This window comes from Geospiza fortis, unplaced genomic scaffold (genome assembly GCF_000277835.1).
Source record: "Geospiza fortis unplaced genomic scaffold, GeoFor_1.0 scaffold53, whole genome shotgun sequence".
Lineage (NCBI taxonomy): Eukaryota > Metazoa > Chordata > Aves > Passeriformes > Thraupidae > Geospiza > Geospiza fortis.
The window spans coordinates 3,945,050-3,956,115 of NW_005054305.1; the positions used below are offsets into that span (position 1 = coordinate 3,945,050).

Genomic DNA, 11,066 nt, shown 5'->3' on the forward strand with positions numbered 1-11,066 from the left:
AAATCTTGTGGCAAATGAAACTGGGGAGGAAGAGCAGCAGAACCCAAATGGCTGCATGGCAGTAGGAGATGGCCATGACCGCATTTCAAGCTGAAAACCATATGGCTCAGAAAAAAGTGGAAATAAATGACCAAATCATTAGGATCCCAGTGGGGCATGCAGCAATCCCAAATGGCAGCTGGTCTCCCACAGTTTTACCTACTGATCTTGCCCACTGCTGGGAAGAAGTAAACACAGTGGCTGTGCCACAATGTGCCTCCCTGCACCTTTCACACACAGGCATGTGCGCACACATGCACATATGTGCACATTTTAACAGACACCTGTTTATTAACAAGAAACTCTGGGCATACTGTGAATTCCAGATTTTTTTAATGAAGATTCATATCATAAGGGAAATAGAGATGAAACATCACAGGAAGCTCATGGCTGTGCATGAGTGGAGAATAGCAGTTGGGAAATCTGTTTGCCAGGCATGCCCACAGAAAGCCTCTGCCTCTCCCCATCCCACATGGCAAGGTGAGAGACAAATAATACAAGCTCCTTTTGCTTTTCCAAAGAACACTGTGATAACTTTTTTTGTCAGATTATGCCACAGCTCTCGTACTTGTAAAGGGATTGTTTTTCTAACGAGGCAAGAAAAGTCAAAAGAAATTAATAGCCAAGATAACAGTTATCAGTCTGATATAAATAAAGCAGTGTATAACATTTACAATACACTACAATCTACAACTGATAAAGGAGTCTAAAGCCAAATGAGGGTTTAAAAGGAAGCTGATATTGGAAATATCTACTCTCTAAGTTCTCTCTTTAAGCAGATGACTGAGTCACAGTTGCTGTTTGTAGCTGTCGCTGCTGAAACCAGTGGTGCTACTGAAGCCTAGAGTAAGGACATTACACACCTAGCACAGCTCAGTCTCTCCATGGGATCCAAAAAAGGTTCAGATGAGATCCAAAAGCTTCACCTACATCCTCATACAATGAAGACCATGTTTTAATTCTGTACTGATACCTTAGTGCCAGTAACCCCCGGGTAAGAGGTGTACTACAAAGATCTCCCATGCCCACGTGGTTGCTTTTGTGTTCTTCCCAGGACCCTTCATCTTAACACTGCAGACAGCTCCATCACAATGTGTTTGTCTTTGTAACCCTCCAGACACTCATATTCCTGTTTTGTGCTTGTTTTAAAATGTCAGAGTGGCTCCTTCCTCGTGTGATTGTGACACCAAAATAGTTTTACTAGTTCCGCCTAAATTCCCTTGGGAACCCGTTTCAGTAGGGTACAAACCATGTGGGTATTAAGTCATATGCAACATACACACTCCCCTAAGCCTCTTGAGAGATGCCTCTGGAGCTTGAAGAAGCTGAAGGCAAGAGCTGAAGCACTGCAAGGGGTGAATATCAGACATGAGCCGTTCCTACTGATTAGAAGCTATCCCAGGTGATGTGTTCTCATATTAGTCATTTCCAGGATCCTAATTTACCTCCATTAATGTCATGGCAGCTAAACTTTGCATTCTAAGCAAAGAGCTAGACAACTAGAAATGTAAATTCCCCAGGATCTGATTTCCATTGCTGAAGATTGTCATGGGAGCTTGGTCTCACAAGCTAGTTTTAGTGAAAGGGGTCTGAAGTGCCAGGATAATGTCTATCACTTTTCAAATCCTTGGCTCTCCACTAGTCCTATGAGTTTTTAATCCATTTGGCAAAATCAGTGATGTACATACATGACCTGGTTTCAGCTGGGATAGAGTTAATTTTTCTTCAGTAGCTGGTACAATGTTGTGGTTTTGGATTTGGCATGAGAATAATGTTGATCATACACTGATGTTTTGTGGTTTTTTTATTAAACTACTCTTATCTCAACATACAAGTTTTGGTTTTGATTCTCCTCCCCATTCCTCTGGGCTAGGAGTGGGAGAGGTGAGCAAGTGGCTGTGTGGTGCTTAGTTCCCAGCTGGGTCTAAACCACGACAGCATACCAGCACAATTTTTGCTATAATTGGTTTAGCTCGTTTCCTTAAAAATATGAAAACATTTGCACAGGGAGCTCTCTTCTCTGATTAATATTTTTCCACAGGAAATCATTCATTCTCTGTTGCCTACCTTGGGTTGGATTTGGGGTTTTTCCTTATATTTCAGTCTTGAGCTTTAGGATCATGAAATGTTTCCAATGATCACAAGATGCCTTTTTTTTTTTTGACACTTGTTTATTTGCAACAGTAGTGTGAGATACAGTAGAATACATGTGGGAACCAGATAATCATGTATTATTTTATAGTGAATTTTTCAGTGGATTATTCCAAATATTACATATGGAATTTTTAAGTTCTGTTACATTAGTTCTGATACCATGGTGACTAAGCACTTAAACAATAAGCAGTCTTGTGGAAAAATCCATATACACAGCTTGCTTTACCTCATTTGTCATAAATTTCAGACTGCAACAGGATAACTTAAGTGGGTAGCAATTACTGCAGTCTATATTTACATACTATCTATTCAGAAAGTCCTTGAGAAACTCAGATACACACAGGCTGAACTGAGATACAAAAAATTGTGCATGGTGTTTTCACCTCTCACCTTGAAAAGAAAGACTCACAATGTAAATTCTCACATATTTTAATAAGATTAAAAATATTGGATGGTGTACAATATCCTGAATGTGTTACACAGCCAGCAGATAAGATGTTTCAGAGCACAGTGGCAGCTGCTCTGCCATCAAGCACTAGAAAGGTAGATGGCCATCTAGATTTCTAAGCACATACTGTGGTAATAACCAGAAATAAAGCACATTTTGAAAAACTCATATGCAAATACACATGACAAACCTAAACACAGCATGAGATGAATCTCACTCCTACTTCCACTGAATGTTGGAACACTTGGACAGAAGGGTTATCATGACAACTTGAATGCTGCAGGGTTTCTTCTTCTTTCTTTTTTTTTCCTGAGAATAGCTAGAATTTGGGTGATGAACACCTCAGAGTACACACAACTTAAAAAGTATTTGTGTGCTTCAATAGAATCGCCCTTGGCTTCCATGCTTTATTTTCTGAAACCCAGTGACTGAATATTATGAAGGTGCTTGTTAAAGTGCAAATATAGCATTGAAAACAATTGTGCTATCATGGAGGAGTGAGACTCATCCTATTTTTTGGGGCCCCAGAATGATGACAGACCTGCCAGTCTCTCTGTGATTTCTATCCACAATCATAAAAAAAACATTTTCCACCAAAACCAAGAAATGTTTTAAGAGAATATCAAGTATGTTATGAGTTGCAGTGTAGAGCTGAAGAGCTTTAGAACACCAATCTCACTCAAACAGTATCAAAGTACATGTTTAAAAAGAATACTAAAGCAAAAGTATCTTGAATCCATAAAAAGGTCATGCTAGTCTATTATTTAACCAAGCATGACTATCGTACAGTGATGATACCATTGCAAGGCAGCTTAGAGGAGCACATATCCCTGTGCTAAACCAAGTCCTAATAGATGCTGAAGAGTGATGTTCCCTTGTATGAATGTGGTGGGGCAGAACTACCTGCGATTACAGCCACTGCTAAGGATTTACTGTAGGGTGGGTCATAAGCCTCAAGTTGAATCCATCTTCTTCCAAAATTAAGCATATTGCTGAAAGCCTCGGATTTTAGAAAAAACACAGTGAAGTGCGTGGGAGAAGCCATCATGTCCCAGAAAAGCTCAGGATCATTTCCACTGTAGTCAATGACAAACTCGTCCACAAGTTTTAATCTATGGGATCAGGAGCAGACCTACCACACATTGCTTACCTGCTAATGTCTAATGGCATGGCATCAACCTTTACTTCCTGCTGGCCTCCATTTTAGCATCCCTTCTTTTCTCTGATCTTTTCAGAAGTGTCAGGATCTTATCCTCAATAAGGAGCTCTGCTGGTTCTGGGGCTGGCTCTGAGTGTTTGCCATAGTTCATTAATACAGAAAAAAGATCCTCCTAACAGAGGTGGCTGGTGCTATGCTCACATTATGCTCACCTCTGCAGCAAAATCAGGCTGGGTGAGGAAAACACACATCAAGCCATTTGTGTAAAGGACCCTTAAGCATAAAGCAAATCACAGCTTCTTATTTAAATAACACAGTACCATGCAAAATTCACAAATTAAGGAGTGTCTTTAAGTACAAAAATGCAAACCTTTGCTTAAAAAGCCACCAATTTTACGTGTATTACTCTTTACCTTTTTAAACCATGCAAAAGGTTTAAACAAAATGTCCCTTTAACAAATACAGATTGGAACAACGTAAAAGAAAAAGCCCAACTTGACTAGACAAATCCCCCAACAAGTTTTGATCTTTCTTATTGAATCTCTTTATCATGGTATTTATCCATCTGAGCAGAGGTCTAACACCACACTTGTGCTGCCCTTCCTTCGGGAGACTTAGTCCTTGCTGTGGGAAGGAGCTCTTATCTGCAATTTGACATTGTCCACAGGTCCCCAGCTACGCTCAACTGCAAATGCATGAAGGAGCAATGAACCTCATGCTCAGTGCAGGGAACTTAGTGCATCACACTAACAAGGATTAAGACAAGAAAAATGTGGAACTTGAAAAAGGACATGCTGGGACTATACAAGGCTGCAAGCTGGGGCACTAGAATTGCCCTTGGATCATAGTGCACAGATTTGAGGGTTGTAGTGGTTTATTATCTCATTAGAAACATCTAATTCCCTGTAATAAAGATTGCATGTAGAGTATGTCAAAGAACAGATGAGGCTAATACAGCCCAAAGTCAGGACAAATACATTTTTCCTCTCTCATTGCTAAATAAGCAGGGATAGGTTTTCAATTTAAAAATAAGAACTACATAATTACGGTAATAATACCATGCTCCTGACTGCTCTGCAGCTGCATATTGTAAAACTCAAAGTCACTGATCAGAAACAAAAGCAGTAAGTCAGCAAAAGCTTTACAGAAATGTTCTGCTGGGGTGATTTTGTCTGGCAAAAACCTCTATAGGGGAAAGACTGTTTACCAAACATATTTCATGTCCTTTTTGCCCAAAAACACCCTGCAAGCACTTGAACCTTTTTCTAACAACAGATAAAGAAGCCTTTGCCAGAGGTGTAGTTTATGAGTATATGAACACAGGAACAAGCAGGGAACCTGTTCAAATAGTTAGGCATCAATTACAACAAAAAGCCAGAAGCAGTCATATTTTTATCATCTGTTATAAAAAAATATTTCCCAATCAGTGTCTCAATACAGTTAAAAGTTAAAACCCCTCTACATTACTAATAAATTAAAAAAACACTATCTCCAACCATCTTGTAGGAAAATAGGTAAGTAATTTAAACCTCTAGTTTACATAAATTAGCACAGAAATGTGTATTCAAACAAGTGCACTGAAAACAGATATGCCTTCTTTTCTTCTGATATCTCTTATTTAAGTTATTAAGTAACAGGAAAGCCTTTATATTCTTTGCATGACCTTGAGAGTCTGCTAACACTGAATGGTCAATAGTCAAACCCCAGGAGAATGTTTCACCAGATAGACAATGACAAGAGGGAGCATGAAGCACAATCAGCTGCTTTGCAGCCTTATTACCCTACACTTCAACATTCCATTTCAGCATATTTACTCTTGGGGATGAAGGTAATGTATTTATACATCGAATCAGATGAGTGAAATTTGATGGGTTGATAGAATTTTTTCCTAAAAGCCTGTTAAAGTATCATTTTTTTCAGAGGTAGTCTGCAAGGCAATAGTGATGTACATGAGTGGAAACAATACTCCTTTGCTTGACTGTGGAGAAAACTCTTAAATAGTGCTGGTGCTGTCTCTGAACCTCGCAGAGAAGGCTTAATGGGTAAGATGTTATAATCGGTGCTGACAACAGCCAATTAAGCATCAGAAGAACAATCTGATAAGTAGGTCTTCATGTCTATAGGCATTTCCTGGTACATCTTAACTGTCAATCTGGATGTTACACATCTCTATCTCATTATTGACTGCTTTATTAAAGGAGAATACTTTAATCTTCTTTTTTTTTTGACTTTGGGGTTGCTCCAGAAAGAAGGAAAGGAAAATACTAGGAACAAGTCTAAGTTTGGAATAATAGATGGGGAATCCTAATTATAGCAAAGTCCTAATCTTCCAACCGAGCAGGCGTATGGTTTGGTGACACCACTCTGTGCTTGTGCCCACACCATACCTTTCAAGAAGTGGAAGGTGCTCAGTCTAGAGGAGATCTGTTTCTTTAATGGGTGGAAGGATATCTGTGGACGTGCTAGCAGGCCGCTCTCTGCTTTCAGTGCTTCTTACTAGTCATACGGAAGACAACACCTCGCTGGATGGGTCTCTTCCCTTCTTGTCCTCACCCCTGTCAATATCAATCACATGAACTATGCCAGGCTTCAGGATCAGGTCATCGGTCTCTACGTGGCTCCTGCTGTCGTCCACCTCGATGTACTTGCCCTTGGAGGGCTGGGTGGCCTTACCAAAGACATCTTTGAAGTGGCGCTTGAGCTCAACGTCTGGGCAATAGACATACTCGTACAGAGCACCGGCAAGGACGGCTCCGATTATCGGTCCCACCCAGTACACCTGCAAAAAAAGAGGTGGGAAAAATCCCAGGCATTAAGCTTTTAAATTAACAGTGATAAGAAGGCTGACAAAGATGGCCCATTTCTTTGAAGTGAAATAATTTTGTCAAGTTTTATCGATCTATCAGGAAGTTAAGTTTTATTGATCTATCTTCTTTACAGGAAGGCTCTTCTAAACTTTTCATTCCTCACTGCCAGCTATAGACCACAAATATGGACTCTGCAGGAAGATGCACAAAGGAAACATCGATGTAGAAAAGTGATTTTCTTCCTGCATTTTGAAACAAGATGACAATGAACTTTCAAGGAAGAAAAGCCCTTCCTAGCGTATGCACAAAGAGTTCTGCTTTGGTATTTCAGACTTATGTTTCCAAAATATTTCAGATTTGGCATTTAATTCTACACAATACAACAGGCAGTCAACCACAACAGGCAGTCAACCACAACAGGCAGTCTGATAATCTAATTTAAACAAGCAAATACAATGGACATAACACAACTTTGTAGGTACCTATCTATTTAATCATGACCAGCAGCAGTGCAGGGACATTAGTAGGTGCCAAAGCCCACAGGCTTCTGTCAGTGGTATGCCAATGTCACTGCTCTGGAGGAAGAGAAAAGGCTGTCTTTCCAAGTGGCCAGGACAGTAACTAAGCTTCTCCTGCAAGTTTCTCCATGGTGCATTTGTTTATTGTTTATAGCTTTAGTTATAAATTACAGGCTTCCTCAGAGTATGGATAATTAATCTTGTGAAAAACTACAGCAGTTTTTCATATGAACAAGCCATGCACTGATAACTGGGTAAATCTGCCTCAATAGGACAACTCTTGGGAACAAAGTTACACATGGTATCGTGTTTGCAGAATTGAAGCCTTAGGGCCTGAAGACAATGCTATTTCTATTCTTAGCTGCAGTGGGAGCAATGTGGGCTTCATACTTTAAAAATCAAGAAAATCCTTATATGCACTGTAATATGCAGCTCTTCCAGTCAGCACTGAAAGTGTCTCTAGAAGTGCTTTCCCTCTCTATAATTAGGTGAGGCTGAGCTGTGATCCATCTTTCCCTTATAAAATATGAAATGTTTTTTTGTAAGTTGGATTGTTGGATGCTATAGAAATTTACTGCATCATTCACAACCTGCTTATAACATTATTTCCTGCACAACTGCTCCTGGCTAAGCTGACACTTTCAAACTGAAGCAGGTAACATCTGGCCTGGTCTGCAAATACCAGACTGCAACCTCTTCATCTCTCACTGCAGGCATTTGCCGAGGCAGGTTCTCCCCCAGGAACCAGATCACAGAGGGTCCCTGTTCTCATTTTATACATCTGCCCCAGTTTGCTGCAGAACCAGGTGAAATGTGAAGCTGACAGAATTACTTCCATAGCTCCTCACCGGCAGGACCAGTGGGGTTTGCAATCTGCCTTGGAGGATTTTTCTTTACAGCAGTCCAATTCTTTCAGTCTCCTCGGGTTGCTTTTTTTATTTTTGTTTTGAACTTTTCATATGATTTCTCTTCTACCCCAGCTACTACCTCCACAAAATGGCCCCTGAATAGTATGATGCTATTCCAACATGCTGTATGCTGCACTGCAGTCCTAGGTGAGGAGCATGATGATGCCTAAGCTTGGGGCAGTACCTCCCATAGAGACCATCCCTGTCTTCCCCAGGGATGGTCTCTATGGGATGTACTGGGAGACATAACTGAAAGCAAATGATGTATGAAAAATCCTGACCACTGTTTGTCACTATGGTAAAGGAAGTATGAAAAGGAGAGTTACCCATTGGTTTTCCCATCTGCCCATAATGACAGCAGGTCCGAATGATCGAGCTGGGTTCATGCTGGCACCAGTGTAATTGATCTAAAGCAGAGAGAAAATGTTGCCTGTTATTAAAGTCTGGAAGGAAGTGATTCGATTTCTATGGGACCACCCTGGTTTTGTAGAGCTCCTCCTCTTTACAACAGATATCATCACTCTCCTGAGTCTTTACACAAAATTAAAAAATGTTATCACATGAACAGCCAGAAAAGTTCTGGTGCAACACCCTACCCAAGGGGACACTCCTGAGACTCCAAAGGGCTTTGGCATGGGTCCATAAAGAATACAGCAGCTATACAGCTGTAATTGCTCTAAAGGTCACAAAAGTTTCCATTTACTTCTGAAGTAGTCATAAAGGGTAAAGGGATCTATTTTTTAAAGAGAAACTATTAACTTACAGCAAATAAATGTCCAATTGCAACAGAAAATCCAATTGCTAAAGCTACTGAACCAGTGACATCACTTCGTTTTGAATCACAGCTAGCAAAAATAGTAAAAACCAGCTGGAATGTAATTATCAATTCCACCAGGAGTCCATGCCCAGCAGAAAGATCTCTGTGTACCTGAAAGAAGGCAAAGAAACACCAGAAATGAAGAAAAGGAGATTTTGTAAATCAGAAAAGCATCGCATGCACAAATTGTATTTCAATGAATGATATTTCTAAATAATACAACGTGAAAGACAACAATGAACTGTTAGAGATACAGAATCCCCCCTCTTCACCCTTCTCCCTTTTTTTTTTTTTAACTTTTAAATGTTTTTTTATTTTGAGAAACATGGAAAATCATTGCTGGACTGAGAACAGAAGGCTTGACAGTAACATCCAACTGGAACTTCAAAGTTAGACTGCAGAAGTACAGTTTATTTTTACACAGGGATTTGCAAATGCTGCACTTCCCTTTCACCAATTTTTTTTCTTGGGAGCACTGTAATTTACTATTCAATTATAAATTCATTAATTAGCCCTGACTTAATTAATTCCAATTTCAATTAAAAATTAAGCAGTGTGCGGCTCAAGTGCATTTTTAATAAGTCCTGCAACAGGGCTAACTGATGGCATTCCTTATTAGTTTAGAACAAAGCTGAAATCTAAGCCACAATCTATTTCAAAAGTATGTCATTTTAAATTTATGTTTTTTCAGTCCCCATCATAATAGCATAGAATTAATTTCCCCCCTCCCCAGACCATATAAAAATGGCATTTCACGCATATATTATTTAAATTTTGTATGTAAATTAACATTACCTGCTGTCATCAGATTTGGGGAAGTTCTAGGAAAGAGAGCTTCTATGAAAAGATCAGCTATAACTATCACACTGCATAAACCCGTCCTAAGGAGAGCTTTAAGCCCTGTCTGGGTGTGGTAAATAAACCAGCAAGCTGTTAAAAACCTGTACCTGAGCTCTCCTCATTCTTTGTGACACTGATTCTATTTTCTCAGGGTCTGAGCTAGCCTAGTTCAAGAGGCAGAGGAGGAGAGATTACCGCAGTGACTCCCAGGCCTCCCACCACGCTGGGCGGCGTGACAAGGTAAAGGATGCCCGCGCCCACGATGGCTCCCAGGCACTGGGCAACAATGTAGAAGACGGACTTGGCAAGGCTGATCTTCCTCGTGCAGACCATGGCCACGGTCACGGCAGGGTTGATGTGGCCTCCGCTGATGTGTCCAAAGCACTGCACCATGGTGGCAATGCTGAGTCCAAAGCAGAGGGATATAAGGACCATGTCCACAGGCAGCGGCTTCTCTGCTCCACCCCAGTTGATTGTGGAGCCGAGGCTGAGGAGTACAAAAATGAGCATGGCCAAAAACTCTGCTGAAACGGCTTTCCAGAAGGGCTGAGTCCAGACTCCTTTAAACGCCACCATAATTCTCTCACACTTACACAGACGTCCACACTTACTGAAAAGGAAAGCAAATCTTCATCAGAAGTCACCAAATAAACCTTATGCTCTCCTGTTAGGGGTTGCTCTTCAGCCGACTTTGGAGAGAAGGTGGCAACATTGAGTATCCTTGGGTTGGGACAACCACAGAAGACCCTCTTAGAGCAGACTGCCCTTAAAACATGCCCAGAGTTGGAGGGTCTGCAGGACACAGGGCAATTAATCAGTCCTTGTGATAACTCTGTATAGTCTGTCTATTTTGAAATGACCATGAAATTAAGTGTACTCTTTGCTAGCTGGCCTCTGATTCAGAGGCTGTATAGCTCTACCACTTCCAGTGGCCTGTTGATCATTGTGTTCATTAAATCAGTGAGCATCCTCTTTTTCTATGCAAACCTGTAATTTTCACAAAGCAGGTAAGATAATTCAATAAAAAGCAGTATCTTAGTCAAAGCCTAGTGGTTTTGATGACAGTGTAGTGTTGGGGAGTTGCCCTGGGAGCTAGAAGAGAAAGTTTATTTGCTTGAACACTCGCACAGACCAGTATTTCAATTTATATTTATGCAAAGAGCAGTTTCTTCACTGTGGATAGTGGGTGGAAATTGAATTCAGGCAGGAGAATAGATGCAATCCTACATTCTGACCTTCAAATCAATCATGTAATCAATAAAATGCTTTTTTTTGGCTAACGGTGCCAATTGAGCTGGGGAATAGAGCAATATTTTCTGCATGTGTGGTGTGTAAAACTCTGCGTGGCAAAGAAAGAAGTGTCTTGGCTTTTCTTC

At 40.6% G+C, this 11,066-nt stretch overlaps 1 protein-coding gene across 1 annotated transcript; it reads right to left on the minus strand.

The window, feature by feature from the left end:
• Positions 1-2,197: 2,197 nt before the first annotated feature.
• On the minus strand, positions 2,198-10,358 carry AQP4 (aquaporin 4). Its single transcript, XM_005418292.2, has 4 exons — positions 9,886-10,358; positions 8,797-8,961; positions 8,360-8,440; positions 2,198-6,579 (listed from the first exon to the last, which is right to left on the minus strand). Exons 1-4 carry the CDS (start codon positions 10,264-10,266, stop codon positions 6,301-6,303), a joined length of 906 nt encoding a protein of 301 aa, XP_005418349.1. The 5' UTR covers positions 10,267-10,358; the 3' UTR covers positions 2,198-6,300.
• Positions 10,359-11,066: the final 708 nt, after the last annotated feature.